This window comes from Typopeltis vanoorti, chromosome 10 (genome assembly GCF_054136105.1).
Source record: "Typopeltis vanoorti isolate ZY-2024b chromosome 10, IOZ_Tvanoo_1.0, whole genome shotgun sequence".
Taxonomy (NCBI): Eukaryota; Metazoa; Arthropoda; class Arachnida; order Uropygi; family Thelyphonidae; genus Typopeltis; species Typopeltis vanoorti.
This window is the reverse complement of record NC_143558.1, coordinates 29,025,221-29,048,199: the sequence shown is the minus strand read 5'-3', so window position 1 is coordinate 29,048,199 and position 22,979 is coordinate 29,025,221. Positions and strand designations below refer to the sequence as shown.

The following is a 22,979-nucleotide window of genomic DNA, read 5'->3' as shown; positions in this document are numbered from 1 at the left end:
ATTGGAAGCGATCACTATTTAGTCTTGAGCACGATAAAATTGAATTTCATATTGAAAAGAATAACATGTAAGAAAGTTTTAAAGCTAATAAAAGTTGAGCAGCTCTCAGATGTGAACTGTAGGCTAAAATACACAAAGATTATTGAAGAAAAAATGAAAGAGTTTGAGAACAGGAATCAAACCTTGGAGATTCAGTGGCAAACTCTGAAGAAAACATTGATTGATTCTGCCAGAGAGGCATGTGGTGAGATTATCTGTAAGGATAAAAAAATCAGAACTCCCTGGTGGACACACGAAGTTAAAGAGGCAGTGAAGGAAAAGAAGAAAGCATACCAAAAGTTCCTGTCAAATAAGTCAGCATGTGCGCTTAGAGAATACAGAGACAAACGTAAGAAAATGAAACACTGTGTAAAACTAGCTAAACAAAAGTCATGGGAGGACTTTGGCAAGAACATAGAAAATAAATATCAAGAAGGTGGCAAAATATTCTGGAGGTTGTTGAAGAAGCTTAAGAATGGAGGAAAGAGCGCTGTAAAAGGAATTAGAGATGATAAAGGTGACATGAAAACGGGAGAAAAAGATATCCTTGAAGTATGGAGGAATTACTTTGAAAAACTGCTAAATGAAACAAGCAGTGATGACAGCACAGTGGTAAAAAACACTGACCAGGCATGCAGTCAGGAATACATATGCATACTAGAAGTAGAAAAAGCCATCAAAGGCTTGAAATGTGGAGAGGCAGTAGGAGTAGATGATATTCGACCAGAAATGCTGAAGTATGGTGGTATAAGAGTCTTACAGTGGCTGCACTGCATAGTTCAGAAAGTCTGGACAGAGGGACGAATTCCTGATGATTGGAGTAGAGCTCTCATAGTACCCATATATAAAAAGGGAAATAAAACTGCATGTAAGAATTACAGAGGTATTTCCATACTGAGTGTTCCTGGCAAGATCTATGCAAGTATACTTGAGAAACAGTTGAGAAGAATTGTGGAAGAAAAGCTTGGTGAAGAACAAGCTGGTTCAGGCCAAACAGAGACTGTCAGGATCAGATCTTCACTTTACGACAAATAGTCGAGAAAGCATGGGAATATAACAAAGATCTGTATTTAAGTTTTGTCGATCTGGAAAAGGCATATGACAAGGTGCCAAGAGAGAAGCTATTCAATACTCTTCAGTTATATGGTGTCAATGGGGCATTATATCAAGCAATACTTAGTCTTTATTTGAGATGTAAGTCAGCAGTTAGAATTGAAGGAAGTACAGGAAGATGGTTTAATGTTAAATCTGGTGTGAGACAAGGATGTACATTATCCCCTCTGTTATTCATTATCTATATGGATAATATTATGAAGGAAAGTGGTATTAAACATGATATCAAAATTGGAGATGTTAATGTCAGCTGTTTGCTTTATGCGGAATCTTGCAGACTTGTAGCAGATTTATTTAGAAATTATACTTCTAAATAAATCTGCTACAAGTCTGCAAGATTCTCTGACTATATTGAATAGCTGTTGTAATAGATATGGTATGAAGGTCAGCAATAAAAAGACAAAGACAATGAAAATAGGCAGAATCATTGAAAATATCAACTGTATTGTAAATGGAGAACCTGTGGAACAAGTAAAACATTTCAGCTATTTAGGCACGATTTTTACTGAAGATGGTAAATTAAATATAGAAATAGACAACAGAATCAGCAAAGCTGGTATGATGGGAAGTCAATTGAAAAACGTCATATGGAATAAGAGAGAAATCAGTCTAAATTAGCTGTGTACAAGACAGTGTTCAAACCAGTTTTAACTTATGGATCTGAGAGCTGGGTCAGAAGTAAAACACTTGACCAAAGACTAGAGGCCACAGATATGAGAGTCCTGAGAAAGATTATAGGCATGAACAGATGGCATCAATGGCAATATCATATTAAAATCGAGGATATTAGGAAAGAACTTGACATTGTCAGTATCCAGGAATGCGTTAGCAGAACTAATCTCAGGTGGTATGGTCACTTAAACAGAATGGGCGAGGAAAGATTAGCAAAACAAGTGTTCTCTGCCAGGTTGGCAGCAAAACGACCCAGTGGAAGACCAAGATATAGGTGGATTGATACGGTACAAAATGCTTTAGAAGATAGAAATATAAGATCTGATAATGTTGGAGTCTTGACAAGTAACAGACTGATTTGGAGGAAAATTGTAGATAGGAAGTTAGTAATGATGTAATTTTTTTCATGTAGTACTATCATATCCTGTACACCCCTTGAGGGTCATGGCAGGAATTTGATGATGATGATGATGATTATAAGGACTGGCTTAAAGGGGCGAAGCAAGAATGCTTTTTATCTTCCCCGTTATCTGTAGAGGACAGTGTAGGGATAAGGTGTTATTAAGCTATTAAAGCTCTGATCATGGCAGGAGGGTAACAGCAATAGCCGAATCTCAGTTAGAACTTCATTGGCTGCAGCATTGCCATCCATTTCCCTCTGTTACATCCTGAATGAAGAACTTTATTAAAGAAACAATTCATTCAGAATTTAACAAGTCAAAAATCAGCTGAGAGAAAAAACTTTAGTAGAATTGTATGACCATGTAAAGAACTTTGTGTATAAATTAGTATTATATGAATGCATCATGCATACAATGAATGAGTAAATTAGATGTAAACAATAGTCCAAAGGTCACGGGCGGGCCTGAGGCATTGACAATCTTGGAAAGCGACACACATTCGTTTCCCGGAAGATGCTGCTAGAGATCTCGCGATGTGCCAAAATTCCCGCGGACGAAGTAAGTAGCGGGCGGGAAAAGATCGCAAAAAGTCAGAGAGCGTTATCGCAGCTAGTAACAGGGTGCTAAAAAGGGGGTAAGTGAAGGGAGAATAAAAACAGTTTCACCCCTTTCTCAAGGCTTTTTTTTTGCCGATTTTGCTGGATGATGATTCGACTTCTCCCGTGGACCGGAAGTTCCTGATGGTGTTTCTTGGCGATAGCACGATATTGGACGGTGCGCCTTTCCCTTCGATGTCTGAATTTCTGCCGGTACTAAAGCGTGAGATGTCGGCATATGCTGTCTTCGCTCCTTCGCTGAAAGTTCCGACGGAATAATATCGCGGACGTATCCCATGAACCGGCAATAGAAACGAGGATGGCCCGAAACAAATCGAGAATAGACGAGGGGAAAACGCCAAGCGCAGAGCATATCTTAATCTGATGACCAGAGTGACCCACCACGTGGATGCAGGCTTATGGAAGTATCGAGAGGTAATTCAAACAAAGGAGAGTTCAGACGGACCTGGAAATCCTGCCCCAAAGAATGGTAAAGTACAGATTTGGTTGTATAATTACCCAGTCAGTAAAAGGGAAAGATCATTGTAGTGTAATAATCGAGTATGGACAATATTTAAGAACTTTAAGTGATTATTTAGCAGTGGCTAATGTCCATACGACAAATTGTCTGGAATGATCATAGATGATTTTGTCTAGTTTAATATGCAAGATTAACACAGTAGGTAGAATATTGATTAGAAGAGTATAAAGTGTATATTATGTGTGTTAAATCTCTAAACTCACAAGAAGTATTTATTGTTCATGCATTAGAGTATTAATCAGTTTGATACAGTTTGATTTATCATTGAACTAATTGAAAGTGAGATTGGTCTAAGTGTATATGTCTTTAGATTCCCATAAATATGTTTTTTCTTCTATACCTGAGTTTTGCCTGTGATATGAATCAAAACTACCACTCTCATTAATCTGAACCATAGCGGGGGGGGGGGGTATTGAAAGAAAGGTATTACATGTTGTTATAGAGGTTACGACTGCAAACCAGAATTTACTCAGCTACCGTAAAGCGTTTAATTTATGAGTTTAAGCACTCAATTTATTCACTTATGTGTATTTATTCACCAAAAGTCTGGAAAAGTCTCCCTGAATAAGAGTCCCCTCTATTCTAAGATATTGGCTGGCGGGTTTAAAAAATAAATTTGTCAATATCTGAAGAGATAGATGTATAAGATCTGATAATGTTGGAGTGTTGACAAGTAACAGACTGATTTGGAGGAAAATTGTAGATAGGAAATTAATAATGATGTAATTTTTTTCATGTAGTGCTATCATATCCTATACACCCCTTGAGGGTACATGGCAGGAATTTGATGATGATGATGATGATAATGATATCTGAAGAGGAGACGGTCCCAGAAAGAAATTAGAGGATTCGTTTCTTTTAGCAAGGAATAACCTTTAACAGTCAGGGTAAGCACGTGAGTAAAATTAGGACTCGGCCAGAGATATAGAATTTACTTTCCTTATAGAATGAACACGTAAGAAGTGATACAGATATTAGAGTCAGGGAAAATTTGTAAGTCTTGTAGTCATTGTAGAGAGGTAAATTCATAAAGAAAGTAAATTATTTAACGAAAAGTAACGACATAACAATGGCGCAGCAGCCGATAGGATGTGATTAGGTCCCGAAAAAAATTAAGTAAATTGATCTATCACAGTGAGTTGGTCTTTGGTTCATATCAGGCAATCAGAGATTTGTTGGAAATAGTAGAAATGTCGAGAAAATAATCTTACATTTCAGTGGAAGCTCTAGTACAAGTATGTCTCTCCCAACCAGTTCCGGGATGAATGATTCTGAATTTTTCAGAACAATAAACGCACATCAGGTATTCCCACAGTTCTCTGGAGAAGAATCAGATGATGTGATAACATTCTTTGAATAGGTTGACAAACTGAGAAAGATTGGTCGATCGAGTGACTTCCAAGTACTTATTCTGCTACGCAGCATGCTAGTGGGGAAGACAAAAACATATTCGTACTCCTCACCAATTCTGAAACAGACCCTGAACTACTCGAAATTTAAGGAGATCCTCATATCTCAGTTCTCGAGAGTAAAGCATGTAGGGCCAAGCTTATGGAAGCTCCAGAAAATGATAAAAAAGGATAAAGAAAGTGTGTCGGACTTCCATAATAGGTTGTTGATTCTAATCACCTCGAATGAAGACAAGCACCATTTGGACTGGGCGATTTTCCAGCACTTTAGGATAGGGTTAAAACAAGAACTAAGGGAGACAGCTTTTGGAAATAAAATATCCAACTTTGAAGACTGCTATGCCACCATAGAGGAGAGACAACAGCTGCTTGGAGACATCTGTCCCGCAGTCACTGTTGGATCAGTTAACGTAATTAGGGAAGAGAGAGATAGCAATGGGGATCTGGGCAATGTGACGGAATACCAAGAAAAGAAAGAAAGACAGAAGGCCCAGAAAGGAAACGAGGAAAGTAGAGCCGAGTCAGTTTGCCAGGTTACTGCTAGTGTTCCTGATCTAAGCGAGGTTCTCTCATTCGGCAGGAAGTTGAAAGAATACAGCAGTCTGTTATGGAAGGCCTCGATTCTGCGCTTGGTCAGTTGACGGCAGCCTCTACAAGAAACCAAGAGTACCCTCCTTCAGGATGAGAGAACAACTAGTTTAATTCACAAAGAAGTTGAGTGATTGCAGAGACCGTTGATCGACAAGATGGACATCGTAATGCAGCGGTTGACAGAATTATCCAATAGAGACACTACTGAATCTCCTTTGTCCTTGGACGGAGACATTAAGAGAGTCAACAAGAGAGAACCTCCACAGTGCTATAATCGTAACAGAATAGGGCATCTTGCCCGAAATTGTTTTGTTAGGCAAGGGAACTCAAAAGGGGATTATCATTCAGAGGCCAAGTCCCATGTGTGTGCACCAAACAAGCATGGAGAGGGAGTGACGAAATTAAAGACAAACCACTGGAATTACAGTAGAGAGAAAGATTTGTCAATATAAATTTGTTAAAAAAATAAATTTGTCAATATCTGAAGAGGAGACGGCCCCAGAAAGAAATTAGAGGAATCGTTTCTTTTAGCAAGGAATAACCTTTATCAGTCAGGGTAAGCACGCGAGTAAAATTAGGAGTCAGCTAGAGATATAGAATTTGCTTTCCTTATAGAATGAACACGTAAGTGATACAGATATCAGCACTGTATTTGTCACAGTGTAATATTGCTACGCGCACAAGCACATGCACGTAATAGTGAGATGAGAGCTATTAGCGTAATGCGGCACTGTCCATTGCGCAGTTCCACTGTTGTTTATATGTAGTTTGCGCCAGTAGTAGAGAGTTCGTAGTGCTTATCGTGTTTACTCCGTCTCTTTAAATATTTGGACATTAAAATTAAAGAATTTAATTGTAATGTCCAAAATTGTAAATCCATTCCTTGAATTACAATTAAAGGAATGGGTTTTATTTTACATAATTTTGAATTATACCAAAGTTTATAATTTTATCGATAATAAACAATATTTTTCATGTTTAATTTTTTTTTAATTTTTAACATAATTTTGATATTTTATCCAAACACGTATACACTGTACTTACAGTGTATATGTATATTTCGAAAGTTGCAGCACCCCCATGATTTCAAGCCACTAGTCGCCACTGCTCCAGACATATATCAGAGAAAGCTATAAAACATTTACGCTGTATTTTCTGAATAGCATAGAATTCGTTTGAATCTTGATGTTAATTTTATTCCCTTCAACAACTCCAGTCTTGAAAAAGATGCAGAATTCCATACTGGGAAGTACAGAGAGCATGTAACAGCAACTGCGATGTTTTTGGATAGCAATTCCTTTGCAAACAAAGCAGAACTCTTTCTGCTTGTCCATCGCCTGTTCTGACCATTTGTCAAAATGGTCAGAACAGGCGATGTCAGAACATTTTGACACATGGTCCAAATTAATGACTCCAGTCAATTACACCTCCACCAGTTCACCACCGAAGTGCATAACTAGAATATTTCACACAAGCATAAACAAACAAAGAAACAAAGAGATTAATAAACAAAGATTAAAAAAAACTGCATACTTCTTGTAAAACGTGCAAGCGCGCGCGCACACACACACACACCACTATAATTCAAGATTAAAAACGCAGCTCTTACTTCCTTCCTAATTAATCATATCAGGAAATAGCACGCAACAGTCATATGATGAAGGAAATAAAAAAAAAAAAAAACGGTTAGAAATGCATGGATCAAATACAAGTTGATATTCTTGTACAGAAAGAAGTGTTTTTAGAGTACGGCAGTCCACTGCAAATACTACTCAAGGTTAGTCTTTGATGATTTGCTTTTCTGTTAACTAAACAGTTCTTGTATGACACAATACTATATAGAAAAAAGGTAGTCCATTTTTTTTCTCCAAAATTTAAATTTGATTATTGTTTGATTTAAATATATTAATAGATTAAATTATTCATCACATTTTTAATAATATATTACAATTCCGATTTCCAACAGCTAGTTCTGTGTGACTGTTTTTTCCTTCAACAGATGACACCAATGATCTCCTACCTACTTCCCTTAATCTTAGGAAGAAGTTTTGATTATCTGACAATGACCCCAGGGCTAGATATATTTGGAGACGAACATGCAATTCAAGTAAGTAAGTATTTGGTGCGAAACTACTTTTATAGGGGATACGTGGAAGCCTCTAATTACATCCTCATTCTGATTGTACAAAACAGAATTCCAAAATTTAATATACACTTGGAGTTGAGTTAATTATAATATTGTGAACTTCCAACTGGCAAATTTTCCACATCGACTACTAATATTTCGTTTATATTAGGGAATGTTTAATTCAAAACCCTCTCTTCAATTAGGAGCTTGAGATACCTTACTACGGTTCGATTCATAAGATGGTGGACAGTAGCTCCGAGTTAGACTACATAACAGACATTGACAAAATCCAGAGGTTACGGGCTAAACTCGGACAAGTGTCAGTGATCGGATATGGACCGTGTTTCAGGGACTTTTCTAACGTTCATAGATCTGCGCATGTCCTTACTATGGCAAGGTTCACAACAGTAAGTAAATGTTGCGGAAAATATTACTCAATTCAATTAATTTATTTTGTTTAGTATTTTTCTAATATTGAGTACTTTCGAATACGAAAACAAGTTTGAATTAGAAACCTCGTTGTTTGCAGTATTATATACTAAAAAGATATCTTTCAAGTGTAATTTATGATGATGGTCCAGTGTGTCGTGTTACTGGGGTGATGTATAGTGTCTAGGAAAAGGTGACTTAGAAAATACCTTACATTGTTTTCAACAATGCTTTATAAAATTAGAATTAAATGATTTTCTGAAATTTAATATTATTTATTTGAATAATATTAAATTGGCATTTAATATTATTCAAATAAAAATTTGAAATATTCCGCATCATAGTACAGCATATTCATATCGCACAACAAGATTCATTTGTGGTATGACGAAATTTTCCTAATGAGGCAATTCATGGCGAGCTGTGAATCACACAAGGAGTCATGTTGTCTCTTTAAGAAGAATTTCTTAAAGCTAATTGTTGAGTTTCCTATTAGGGGCACAAAGTGAATTGGGATGTTAGTAACTATGGGTGAGCAATTAAGGGCATGGAGGTGAGTTTATTGTCTGTAAACTGGTTGCGACGAGTTTGCGTGCTTTCCGGGATGAAAAAACCCTACTATCGTACACCAGTACGGGACCGAGTAGCCTATCTTCAGTGCGGAAAGCCATTTTAAAGCCACCCCAGATGGGAGTCGAACTCCGGTCTTTCCAATACGAATCCTATTTTTCCAAGAGAATAATGGTATGTACTGATGCATCAATCATGGGCCAGCGCTTTATTATTATTATTATTATTATTATCAAACTCTACAGATTAAAAGACACAGTTCCCATACGCCTAAAAATACTAATATACAAAGCACTATGCTAAAATATACTAAGATACGCTATAACAACGTATGCTTTCTGTGCACCCTACAAATTAAATAGATTAATGTCTCTACAGTACAAAATGACAAAACTGATCTTTTGGGAACAAAGAGAAAATCACGACCTTATAAACAATGCAATGGCAGAACACAAAATACTGACAGCAAAACATTTATGTCACTATGCAGCCTTGCTAAAACATTATTTCGATGCCAACTACAGGACAGTTAGAAATACATACCGCATAACAAGACCTCAGACTACTAATTATATCACATATAAATACAATAATCACTACGGAAAGGCCACGCGAAACTTCTACATCCCAGACATGATAAACAAATTACTTTTTGAATACAGAAACCTTACAAACTACAATAGCCTGAAAAGAGCTCTAAGGACATACTACGAACAAGAAACAAGCACCCAAAATACCATACAAGCTTAATGAAACACAATATATTCGCTCAGGCTTCCAGTTCAGCGACGCATCAGTACATTGCAATTTATTGTGTGGGGGGACGGGGGGGGGGCGTGTGTGTGAGCGTGCGTGCGTGTGAGTGCGCCCGCGCGAATTTCTCAATCATAGATTCCGTAGCATCCTAACACAGCAAAAAAAAAAAAAAATACATAATAACCAACTGGTGTCATCCTCAGATAAGCTTAGATTTAAGCTTCAAGGATGAAAGGAAAAAAAAAAATAGTTCTCATCCAAGATGTATCATATGTAACCAAATGCATGTAATGTACGTATCACAAGAAAACCAATGTATGTATTATATGTAAATCAATGTACGTATTGTAAATATCACATGTAAACAAATGTAATTAATGTATCATATGTAAACAAATGAATGTAATGTATATAATAATTATGACAAATGTATGTAATGTATATAATAACTGTAACAAATGTATGCAATGAAAAAAAAATTATTTTAAAAGTAAATCATGAGTTTACACCGTATGTTTGTGAAAATAAGGACACATAATATTCAGATTGCATATCTGTAAATACTGTTGGATCGACCGTGAGATGCGGTGATCAATCAATACCTTTGGAGGTAATGGATGGCAATGCTGTAGCCAATGAAGTTCTAACTGAGGCTCGGTATTGCTGTTACTCTCCTGCCATGATCAGAGTTTTAATAGCTGAATAATACCTTATATATTCATACACTGTCCTCTACAGATAACGGGGAATATGAAAAACATTCTTGCTTCGCCCCTTTAAGCCAGTCCTTATAAGGACTATAAGGACTAAATACTGTTGTATAATCACACCTTTTCAATCTTGAAAAAAAAAATAGTAAACCAAAACATGTAATATTATATAACTTATGTAACTCTGAACAATATAATTGTAAATTATTATTATGATTGTTATATAAAAAAAAACTGTTATCATCATTACTATTTAAATCTCATTATATGTAGCACAAAGTGCTGAACCTTGTAAAATAATATACTGAATAGATGATCATTGTACATATATAAATATTTGAAAGAACAATAAAAAAATAAAATAAAATAAAATAAAATAAAATAAATTATTCACATAATTGATACACAGTCAAAACAAGATATCATGTAAACAAACATTTGACTGGTGATTCAGAACAATTCAGATTCTACCCAAGACTCTAAGAATAGTCCGTCAGATAGCCTCGTAAATTATGGACTGTTCCAAGTAATGCTGTGTTTTGTAGGTCATATGGGGTCACTTGGTTGATCGCTAATTGCTGTAAATAGTTGGATAGCTTCTTTGAAGTTGCACCAAGTGCACCGATAACTATTGGAATGACTTTGGTGTGTTTAAGCCACAGTCGGACAACTTCGATTGCCAGATCTCGATATTTAGTGATTTTTTCCAGTTCTTTGTTGTTGATGTTGTTATCACTGGGTCCTGCGATATCAATAATCCAAACTTTTCGAGGTTCGATAATTGTTTGTCCAGATCTTCTTTTGTCCAATCATTATAACACCTGTGTATCGGATCACTGGTTATAGCCCAAGAATTCATTGCTCTAATTGTATTTAATCCATTTAGTTTTGTTTTCAGAATATTTCTAACTCTTTTGATGTATTCCGATGCTGCCTGTTGTTTAACTTTCGAGTGGAGAATATCATTGGCTTCTAATATTCCTAGGTATTTATAGTGTTCGTCAGCTGAAATTGCTTTTATATATTTCTCTGATCAAAATTAAAATTGCTAGTGTTATTAATTGTTTTCCTCGTTTAATAGATAAAATTGCGCATTTATATAAACCAAATTTCATTTTGGTGTCCTGACTGAAAATACGAACTGTGTTCAGTAAAGAGTCTATTTGCTAGGCCGATTTTCCAAATAACTTCAAGTCATCCATATATAACAGATGGGAAATTTTAATATTTATTATTATTATTATTACTTTAATTATTATTATGAATTAAACAGACGGCTTTCTGCCACGGAAAAAAGCGTCTCAGAATAACTGATAATAATAGGCGGCATGAATATAAACATTAGGAACATCAATAACAACACAGCACAATAACTAGAACTCCTATCAGAATATATGACGACCTCATCCATACAGTCGTATACACGAGAAGAGATAGTCGAAAATACAATTACTTCATCCTGTGTGGACCACATAAATATACGGGCCCCTCCAAACAGCTATTCAGCAGCCGTCATAACGTGTAACTAGCAGACCATTACACTTCACTCTTACATGTCACTGCAATATAGTTGCATATGTACCCTTAAAACTCACTGACACTACAAAACAGTATAACAGCATCATAAACGAAACTATAGTAAATGACCAAATCAAAAAAAAAAAAAAATTCGTGAACTTTATCCGAAACCTTCAGGAAACATTATCTCCTCACGGAAAGAAATATTCTCCACTAGGACTACAAGCAACACAGTGAAAGTGGTTCCCACAGTAACAAAAGAAGAACTGTCACTTGCAGTTCATCAAATTTAAAGATGAACTGCAAGTCCATCTTTAATTTGATGGATTAAAGACATCAAAAAACACATAAATAGCAAGACATCAAAAAATACATAATGAATCTATTTCCAGCTATACTAAAGCTGCTAAATAAAATCTTCAAAAAGGGGCACATACCTGAAACATTAAAGACTGCATTAATCACTCCCCATACATAAACATGGAAAAGAAACATTATAAGTAATTACATACTCATCGCCTCATTGTCTGTAATCAACCAAATCATGGAGCGCATTGTGTATTGCAAACTCTCTGCATACATAGAAAAATTTCAAATCATCCCATAAACACAATATAGCTTTCAAAAAAATAAAGGAACAACACTCCTGGAAGATTTCCAGGCCTAATAAACGCTGCATTAGATAAAAACAGAATCGTATTAGTCGTTTTTATTGACCTAACAAAAGCGTTTGACACACTAACACACCAAACCTTATTGAACGAACTAACACATATCGGAATTGGAGGTCATTTATGTCAGTAGTTCAAATCATACATGGAAAACAGAAAGCACATCACACAGCAAAGAGGTACCTCTTAACATCGGAGTATCAAAATGAGCTGCGCTATCTCCTATTCTCTTCAACATATATACGCACGATATTAGCCATCTTCCTCTAAAAAGTAAAATCTTCCAATAAGCATAACATGGCCATAGTATCCATTTACAACAACACAAATATCGCTTAGTCAGCCTCCTACACACAAAACGCTGATCCTAAAACCACACCATCACACAGGTGAAAACAACACGCTATCTCGGACTTCACTTCGATGTTAATAAAAGTTGGAATATCCATACAAATTATTTAAACAACAAACTCAGGATAAAAGTAAGCAAACTATATCGATTGAAAGACAGAAGGGAGCGTGTTTTAGCTTCTACACGTTAACGAAAAAAAAAAGCCATATATTTTTGAAAAAAAAAAAGCGTGTGTGTTATCTCTTAGCTTCCCAAGATTATCTCAGTAGAAGCTTCGACAGTTAACACACCACTTGAACAAACAAATAAGTCCATCATAAATGACATACTCAGCAATTTGTGAACTGAATTTTTGTTGTGATAAAAAATGTAACAAAATGTTTGAATAGTACTTATGTAGACAGGCTATATATATATATATATATATATATATATATATATATATATATATAACACTATTGAAAGAGAAATACAAATGACAGTATGTAGAAAAAATTATCTTTTTATTAAATTATAATTTGCTACTAGTTAGCAATATGATAGCTGAACTTTAATTTAGACTTGTAATAAGTAAGGCAGTTATCTTACACTGAGATATGAAATTCATCTCATCAAAGATGATAATAAAAATAATTTGGTACAATTTCTCGGAGTTTACTTGTGATGGCTTCTGATATTTCACAGAATTTAACAATAAAAATACATATTTTAGTACTTATTGTAATGCACGTGTTATCCAGTGTTTCATGTCCCAAAATATCCAATTGCTATTTAGGTTATCAAGAAATTAATGTTGTGGCATGAAAAAGTCATGGAAAGATGGCAATCTGGGGACGAGGATATACCAGGAACTCATTATACTGAAGCGATTGTGTATGGTGGGGAAATGTTTAGTTCTTTGAAATTCATCGCTCTACCTGGACAGAATGTTACTGATATAAGGAACAAAGCCAATTCTGTGGTTTGGAAAGGATATAATCGGGGTAAGTAAACTACTGTGAAGGTAGCTTATATAACTTTGGTAGCCACCTTCGGACGAGTTGCGTCAACATACACTAAACACAAATAACCAATATCGTTTATTCGATTTTTTTCTTTAGTTTTAAAATTTCAAAGCCTAAAGTCTGGTTAAAGATCTTCCTACATTAGATGAAAGCTTAGAATAGTCGTAAACGAATTCGTTTTAAAAAAAAATTTAGATCAGAATCAATAACATTTTTACTCGTACCAAATTCAAGATATAATCACCAGAGTAATTACATATTAAATTTCTAGCCAAAACTGTTATGAAATGAATATTTACATCTATTCATCATCCACTAGAGTGCGCTGCATTATAAACGACTATGAAATTACACTTTATATATGGCAACTTGGAAACAACATATTTTCTATGTAATTCAGAGCATAACTTCTCTGATATATTTATAACATTCTTAATTAATTACTAGTTTTATTTTAGTCTATTAACTGCAAATAATTACTTTTATCTTCAAAAATTAAATATCTAATTAATTAATATGCAGTAATTAATATTATTTTCTTAATGAATAAGTCTATATTTAAACAACAAGAATAATTTACCTTAGCCCATTTAATTTCGTAATATTCTAATTTAGTAACATTAATGTACCGATTTATATCACGAATTTACATAATGCTATTAATATCAAGAAAATAAACTTTTCGTATTACAAATCAAGTGGTTTATTAAATTTAAATACATATTTTATAATGTTTAAGTAATATGATTATAATAAATATAATTTTGATTATAATTATGAACTTTCATAAAAATTATGATTATATATAAATAAAGTTGAAGCATCAACTTTGTTTGAGCTATCAGAATGGAAAATTTCTTAAAATCACTTATAATCTATAATAATGAGTAAGAAATAATATATAAATTTATTATATAATTATATAATAATGAATAAATTAATTTGTCTTGTTAAGCTCTGCCTTGTAATAAGTAAATCTTGATTAGACGATGCAAAATAGATTTTTAATTCTTCAGTCGTTTACATTTCAGAGTTAATTGATATGTTGCAGAAAGAACTTTCAGGCAAGGCCAGAGTGGAACTGAGCGTGCATCTTGCCTACGTTCCTCAAGAAATCCCACACTCAGTTCTTGGTTTCATTAATATCGCTCAGAATGTCAATGAAAATATGAAGAATTCAGTTGGAATTCCTGTCCAAATGTTGATGCGTGATTTAAATACTTGGAACAATACATTTCCTACTGTTGATGTCTTGTAAGTAAAACTAATTTCCTTTTTATAAAAAGAAAAGCAGCATTTTTATTAATTTTATCAATTTTATTAATAAAAATAAAGGTTATTTTTATAAGAAATAGAGTAGTTTTAAAGTTGAAATAAATATAAATATTGATACTATGTTATATAATTTGTCAATAGTTTATTACTCTGTAGTTTGAACAGGATAATTTTATTAAAATTACACGCACCAAATGCAAACTATTTTAAATGATCTTGAAACATTTTGCTAATAAAACCATAGTCGAACCGGCTAAAGCAAAACTAAATTGCTTTGTCCGGTTCGGTTTTTTAATTCAAATCCAACTAAGTGAAATTTTAATATATGTCTTTGACACGATTTGTCCTTTTGTGTCATAGAGAGAGAATCAAAATGAAATAACGATTTGAATACTTGTACATTTTGCATAAATTCCAAAAACCTCATATCAGTTTCAAACCTCAATTTCATCCCACAAGAATCCTAGACTACGATTGTAAGATAAATAAATAGCTTGCGATTGTGTTCGTGCAGATTTCGTCCTACTTTGTACTAACTTTGGATGAATTTAGCTTAAAATTATCATCTTCAACAGATCACAATTCCTGAATCGATATTAGATCTTCCGTAGCTTGACAGGCATTTTGAAATTTCTTCATGGATTTTTCTAAAAATAAACTCCTTACCATATTTTTTTAATGTAGTGCATTACGAAGAGCAGCAAAGTACATCGAAACCGATTATGATGATATCCGGGAACTCAAATCTCGCCTGCTGGCATGGATCGACAACATTCGCTTTCCTTTAAGTGCAGCTCAAGAGAAAAGGGTAAGTTTAAAAAAAAATAAAGAAAGTCACTTATTTGAATATGTGCATAAAAAGAAGTAATTTTACTTTTTTAATTATTGCAGATAGAAGAATTAGTGGATCTGGTGGATAGCAATTTGGACCAAATTTATAAGAGAGTGGCAGCGTTATCTGATGAATCCGAATTGAAATTTAGAGACGACAGTTTCGAAATGTGGGAAGCAGTTTATTCCATGAATCGACTTTTTATCGGTTTAAAAAACACGGTAATAAATCCCTTTCAAAACCGATTTTATTTTGAAAAATTAAGATCTATTTATATGTGAATATACAGCTTGTACACAGATATGCATTTTTACCAATTTTTTTTTTTCTAGGATGAAATACTTGCATGATTTTTTCTTATAACAGAAACTAGACTAAAGATGGTTAAAGGATATGAAAATCATGTAAATATTCATCTTATGTTCGTGTCAAACTGAGATGAAAATAAACGTTTTGGGATCCAACATAAAAAAATCAGAAATTACCTCAAACTCAGTTTCCAGAAATCTTTGATAAAATCTATATATCCTGCGTTAATAGTCTCTTAATTAAAAATTAATTTTCTAGCAAATACTCTTGAAAAAGGAAAAAGATAACCAACATTTTAAAATATAATGATTTTTACAAAAAATAATAATATATATATATATATCTATTGTTGAAATTATGATTTACTCGGGATGTATACATTTATAAAACTAAATTTAACTGACTAGAACCCGGGTTCTAGTCAGTTAAATTTAGTTTTATATATATATATATATTCTGTTCACATGCTATGTGATATAAAATCATTTAAATTAAAATAACAGCACAACAGTTAGCAAAATCCACTGCAGTATATTTCTGATGCACGTAAACAGCATGGTTGTTTATGTGGGGCCATCGTGTGTAAACTCTCTCAACCTGCAGTTTTGAAAGACATACGTGATTTTTGTGGAAGTTTACGGTGTTTTTTTTTTTTTAAATTTGTGCAAATGGTGTGACTTGAATAATCTTTTTTATACCACAATAGGGATCAACCGCATTGTCCATGATGTTTATTTGATCTTTACATTCAGGGCTTGACAAATTCACTTGTTTGAGGCCCATCACGGAGAACACCCTCCCCAGAGACTCAAAATGCTCTCCCAGGGCAACCCCCCCTCACCGGGAGCAAAATTCCGGAAGAAACCTGAGAGAGTGAAACTCTGTGTCTATTTTAGTCGCCTCTTACGACACGCATAGGTTGTGTTGGTGCTACTGTGTAAGTAAAGCCCTCTCTAAAAATTAAGACGATCCCTAAACCACTCCACAGTGGCCAAAATACCGTCCAACTCAGTGTTGGCTCCACTCAGTGATGGGCTCCCCCACCACCGAGCAGAAGCGCTCATAATCCAGAGAAAAGCATCCACCGACAAAGCCCCTCACCGGAGAACACCTTCCTCGGAGACCAAGATGCTATCTCTCTCAGGAAAACCCCCCAAATCCAAGCCCCCCCCCATCACCGAGAGCAAAATTCCGCGAGAAATCTCAAAGAGGGCGAAACTCTGCGTCCATTTTGGTCGCCTTTTTCGACAAACATGGGCGCAATTTTTATCCCAGTCACCGCACGGGGAATATCTCCTTTTGCTAGTCACTCAATAACACCCCATCGACATCTATGTGGATGGGGTGTTATTGAGCTAAAAGCTCTAGGCATGGCTGGGTAACGGAAATAGCCGAGCCTCAGTTAAAACTTCATTGGCTACAGCATTGCCATTCGTTACCCTCTGTTTAAGTAAAGGGGTAAAATCTCAAAAAATCAGACGATCTCTAGGCCACTTGTTCGTGGGCGAAAGACCGTCGAAATCTCCGCGTTAGTTCCACTCAGTGAAACCGGCCACCGAGCAGAACCGCTCATTCCGAAGAAAATAATTCACCGACAAGAATCCCTCAGCGGGCCGTGCCGGAGAACACTTTCCCCGGAGACTCAAATTGCTCCCTTAAGGCAAAAACCCTAAGAGAGCGAACTCTCATATATATATTAAAGCTCTGATCATGGCAGGAGGGTAACAGCAATAGCCGAGCCTCAGTTAGAACTTCATTGGCTACAGCATTGCCATCCATTACCCTCCTCATATATATATATATATATATATATATATATATATTCTTATAGTCCTTATAAGGACTGGCTTAAAGGGGCAAAGCAAGAATGCTTTTCATATTCCCCGTTATCTGTAGCGGACAGTGTAGGGATAAGGTTATTGAGCTATTATTAAAGCTCTGATCATGGCAGGAGGGTAACAGCAATAGCCGAGCCTCAGTTAGAGCTTCATTAGCTACAGCATTGCTATCCATTACCCTCCAAGGGTATTGGATTGAATGAATCAATCACCGATCTCACGGTCGATTGATTACTCTCTAGCATCTCTCTCTCTCTCTCTCTCTCTATATATATATATATATATATATATTTTTTTTTTTTTTTTTTTTCTTATATATATTTTCTTATAGTTCTTATAAGAACTGGGTGATGGACTGAGTCCTTGACTCTTTATCCCGTCATCTGAATGAAGTAAATCTGTGTGGATGGAGTGTTATTGGGCTAAAAAGCTCTAGTCATGGCTGGGTAACGGCAATAGCCGAGCCTCAGTTAAAACTTCATTGGCTACAGCATTGCCATTTGTTACCCTGGAAGTCCTAAAAAGGACTTTATATCCTCCCTCCCTCTCTCTCTCTCTCTCTCTATATATATATATATATATATATCTCTCTCTCTATATATATATCTCTCTATATCTCTCTCTCTCTCTCTCTCTCTCTCTCTCTATATATATATATATATGTATATGAAGAAAATTATATTGAATAATTAAAGGTGTATTAAGAAATTTTATAATTATTAAATAATTCTTCTTTGATATTCAAAATTTTACCATATTTGCTTCCATATTTATTAGTGAATATTTATTATTTAAAATTTGATATAACTAAGTAATAAATAAGTAAATTATTTAATACTCAGAAAAAAAGCACAATTACTATGATAACTAGGGAACGTCTATAGATCAAAGAAGCTCTTTGATGCATTATATAATTAGGAGACAGAACTGTAAATGAAATACCAGTAAAATTAAGTTTGAGTTATAATGTTTATTTTATTTTATTTATTTATATAATTTTCTGTTTTTTTTTCAGATAAAACATAGCATTATAGAAGCAGGTAAGAAAGTATATTCCTCAATCTAAGAATGCAATAGCAGAATTCTAACATGTGGTCATTTCAGAGTTTATACTTCAAACTCCTACAGTTGAGAGCTGTTATTATACTTTTTTTCATTTTCAGAAGAGAAACAGCTTACAGATACTGAAGTTTACACTCGCTGGGGTAGAAAAGGATGCAAGGGGCCTGCCTTGTATTCTGGATTTGCAAGTTCTTCCGTTAAAAGTAAAGGAGGTGGAGACAATTACTTGTGTATTCCGTCCACTGCATCATTTAACAAAACGATCACTTTATCTTCAGATTGGACATCTTGGAATAAACTAAGTGCTATCGGAGGATTGCGTTTTCAACTTTTGGGAAACTCTTCCGTGTTCGCTCAAAGAATAAACGGAAAAGCTGTGTCATGTGCTGTCTGCAGTGTCCCGAAACAGGAAGTTGTCACTCTGGAAAATAGTACTGTTTGTGAGATAGGTTGGAGAAAGAGATATTCCGGCCATCTGATGAAGAAATCAACTCCTGGATCTCAGTCGAGAATTTGTGTCGATAAGAAACCGCGAATACCAAAGCGTAACACCACTCACGAAAGCGAATTTAAGCTGCAGTTGGACATGTCCTCGGATGTTTCTATTTCGTGTGTGGTGTGTACAAAGTCGTATGACATTTGAACATCTGATCTGCAATTGTGGATATAAACGATCACGTGGAAGTCAGTCTGTTATTCTCAAAAGCCAAATAAAATTATATGCATTTCTAAGTATTGTTTAAAATTATGTATTTTTCTTTGCACCATTCCCAACTTGTATAAAATGAAAGCTATAATCTTTTTTTCATTCTTTCTCTCAGTTATGTTACGAATTTCTTTATCACTCTCCAAGAAGGATTTTCTTTCGTCATCTTCTATGATTTTCTTATCACAATTTCTTATTTCTTGCTTAGCTTACATGTCCGTTTTGCTAATACCACTCTTTTCCAGTTTTGTGACATCTTTAATGAGTTAGTGTCACTCGTGTTTATGTTGTCGTAGTTACCGTTAGGAAAATATGTTAAGTTACAACGTTTCTGTTAATCTTTAAAAGATCGTGAGAATGTTATTGCCTATCGCTAAGAACAGTCAGCATATTATGGTTTTCTTTCAGTTGAAGTAACCACAAAATAACACCAAATAAAATCATACATATATCATGAAACAGCAACTTGGTTTCTTCTTCAAAATTGACGAGAACTAACTTAAACAGACAAATTTGGATAAGGATTAAAGAAATTATAGGAATGGTAGACAAGCTGCATCCAAGAAAACAAAATATAAAAAAAATGTAAGTAATAATATGTCTTCAAATGTACATAAATAAACAATGCCAAATGTATATAGAAAGTGTAGAATAGTTCCAGTATAAAACACCAATATAAATTAAAATTAGCATCAGTATTTCAGTATCAAACATATTTTTGTTTAATTAATTATTAATTGATTGGTAAACATAGTTTACCAAATCACAAAGACAAAGTTGCTCTCTTTAAGGTTTCTTCCGAGTCTAGCTCTGTGCGTATCAGCTTGATTGATAAGGCTAAGAGCAACTTGTAGTATAGTATCTGTTCTTAACCGTTAATATCGGTACGAGTCCCATCAGGGTTCACGATTCACGATATTTAAACGGAAATTTACAGATCTTCCTAAACCTCGGGGAAATATCAAACACTTGGTAGTGGTGGGAATGGCCTATCCACCCCCTCACCAACTATGGCTTTGCTGCGTACGCGGACACTCGGAATAGAAGTTGAAGCCGACCTACAACCTCGATGTTTGGCCAAAGCGTCGGTGCTGATCAGATTTTCGGGTTTACTCCGTTCGGTGGTGGCCGTTTTCAAGTTTGTCGTTCGAAATGTACAAACGAGAGATAAACTACTCGGAGGATTTGAATGTAATGGGAAAACAATAGTCCCATTTCTGGTAGGAAGCATCACCAAAGTACTTAGAATCCCCAAATTCCCTTTGGAATATATCGAAACTGATATAAAAATTATTCACGAAATATTCGGGAAATGGAGCATTGTACGTAATGCAGATGTCCTAAATAAATGATGCAGACAACCCGGAATGGAAGTCGGGCGAGGTCATTATCGCCCTGGAGATGAAAACGCCCGTTCCCAACTTTGTTGATATCGGATCTGCCAGAGTAATGATTAACTATCCTGGCATAAAAAAACAAGTGTTTTAGATGTGGTGCCCTCACTCACCTTGGGGCAGACTGTCCTAGAGTTAAGTGCAAAAACTGTCTCAAAGCAGGCCACAATCAAGAAAAATGTGAGGCAGCTTGCCTGAAATGCGGGGTCATTGACCACAAAGTGGACACATGCTCATTAAGAACCCTGGCAGAGAGGATGGGAGGTGCAATCACACCTGCAACTCCACCAAGCAATGGAAATGGCACAGGAAGCCTCTCCACCTTTAAAGGCCACTCCTGATGCTACAGAAAGCCACCCCTCCACCTCTAAGACAACCAAGAAAAACCGTAAGGAAAAAAAAAATTTCCACAACAGAAACGAGCAGTAAAAACCACACAGAAGAAACAGTCGATATAACTACAGTAGAAGAAAGAGAAAACGAGAAGCAGCAAATACAAATATAGATATAGCCAAGGAAGAAGAAAAGATGGAGGCAGATACCAACACTTCCATGCGGCCATTAAGCCCACAAGAAGAAGAGTTGATAACACCAAAAACAGCTAAAGTATCTGAGACCGCCCACCCAGAAGTCCCTCATGCAAAAGCAGGGGAGACTCTAAGCCATCTTATTAGAGGTATCCCTGGGGTGGCGGATAAATTCAAAGAAGCGATGGCAAAATTAGGAGAACCTGAACTCCTCCTTACAGGGCAGCATGGACCTGATGTTGTCAGCGCAAAATGGGGTGACCTTTTCGTTGATGACATCAGCAAAATCAGTCATGATCAAGTAGAGGTAGCTATAGATTTAGATGAGGAGGCGGTTTCGGCGTTTTTTATAGCTCTCTGCAAACTGGACATGGTCAAGGGAAGTGAAGTGGCCAAGAGAATATTAACAGCCCACAACAAATGAAAGACACAGTAACCACTTTGTGGGTTTTCTGTACTCAGCTTCACTGGTTTTTAGATCCCACAGGTGGGGGAGGACCTGAGAACCCGAGCGGCGAAGGCTTACAGCGAGGCGGTGCAGTTCCTTGTGAGGTGCATCACTCGGGCCAGATCCTTCCTCCACCTCTAAATTTAGTTTTCCATTCCTTTCGCTTTCTCGATACTTATGTTACACTTTCTGTTTGTTACATGTTTTCCTTTTCAGGATTTTTCCTTTTTCTAAAGTGAAAAATCAACGACCGTTTTAGAAACGCCCCTGGGGGGGGGGGGCAAACAGCTAAAACAGGTCAACTGAGGCCTCTTTTATCTCCCCTACCACTATGCACTCTATCTTTACTTCCTCTCCTACTATCTGCTAACTCTCAGCCTATCTTACTCTACAGGCCAATGATGAAATTTGTTGAACTCACAAAATTATTATTATTTGTGCAATGCAAATAATGCGACAGATACTTACCTGGCGCTGAATAATCGCTGATCATTGGCTAAGATCAGGTGTGTAGTTTCTGTTCTTAACCGTTAATATCGGTACGAGTCCCATCGGGTTTCACGATATATTTAAATGGAAATTTACAGAACTTCCTAAACCCCGGACTGGGGAAATATCAAACACTTGGTGGTGGGAATAGTTAGGCTCCCCTCCCCATCTGATCATGCCCTCCATTCTCCCGCGTGTGCATACCCGCCATTACCGACAAGGGCGATGGCGAAAGCTATCATAGACTGCGTCGGCGCAGAGAACATTTTTGGATTTATCCCTTACGGGGGTGGTAGATACCAGGTAGTGGCCAAAAATGTGGAGACCAGAGAAAAGCTTCTCCAAGGGTTTGACTGTGGTAAAATAAAAGTATCTCCCTTCATAGTTGGAAGCATCCTGAGAACCCTTAAGATACCACGATATCCCCTAGAATATGCAGAGAACAACGATATAATTCGTAGCGTATTCTCTAAGTGGGGAGTTGTACGGGAAATCCAGGTTCACAACGACGCAGACAATCCTGAGTGGAAGTCAGGGGAGGTAACTATCTCTCTTGAAATGAGGACCGAAGTTCCTAACTTTGTCCTCATAGGATCTGC

General features: G+C 35.8%; 1 protein-coding gene across 1 annotated transcript; it reads left to right on the top strand.

The window, feature by feature from the left end:
* The first annotated feature begins 7,074 nt into the window (after positions 1-7,074).
* LOC150102281 (uncharacterized) lies at positions 7,075-19,551 on the top strand. The gene is made up of 9 exons (XM_090399434.1): positions 7,075-7,139; positions 7,362-7,469; positions 7,694-7,897; positions 13,272-13,479; positions 14,532-14,754; positions 15,460-15,583; positions 15,667-15,828; positions 18,770-18,794; positions 18,918-19,551. The coding sequence occupies exons 2-9, from the start codon at positions 7,362-7,364 to the stop codon at positions 19,457-19,459; spliced, it is 1,596 nt and encodes a 531-aa protein (XP_090255560.1). The 5' UTR covers positions 7,075-7,139; the 3' UTR covers positions 19,460-19,551.
* The last annotated feature ends 3,428 nt before the right edge of the window (positions 19,552-22,979 follow it).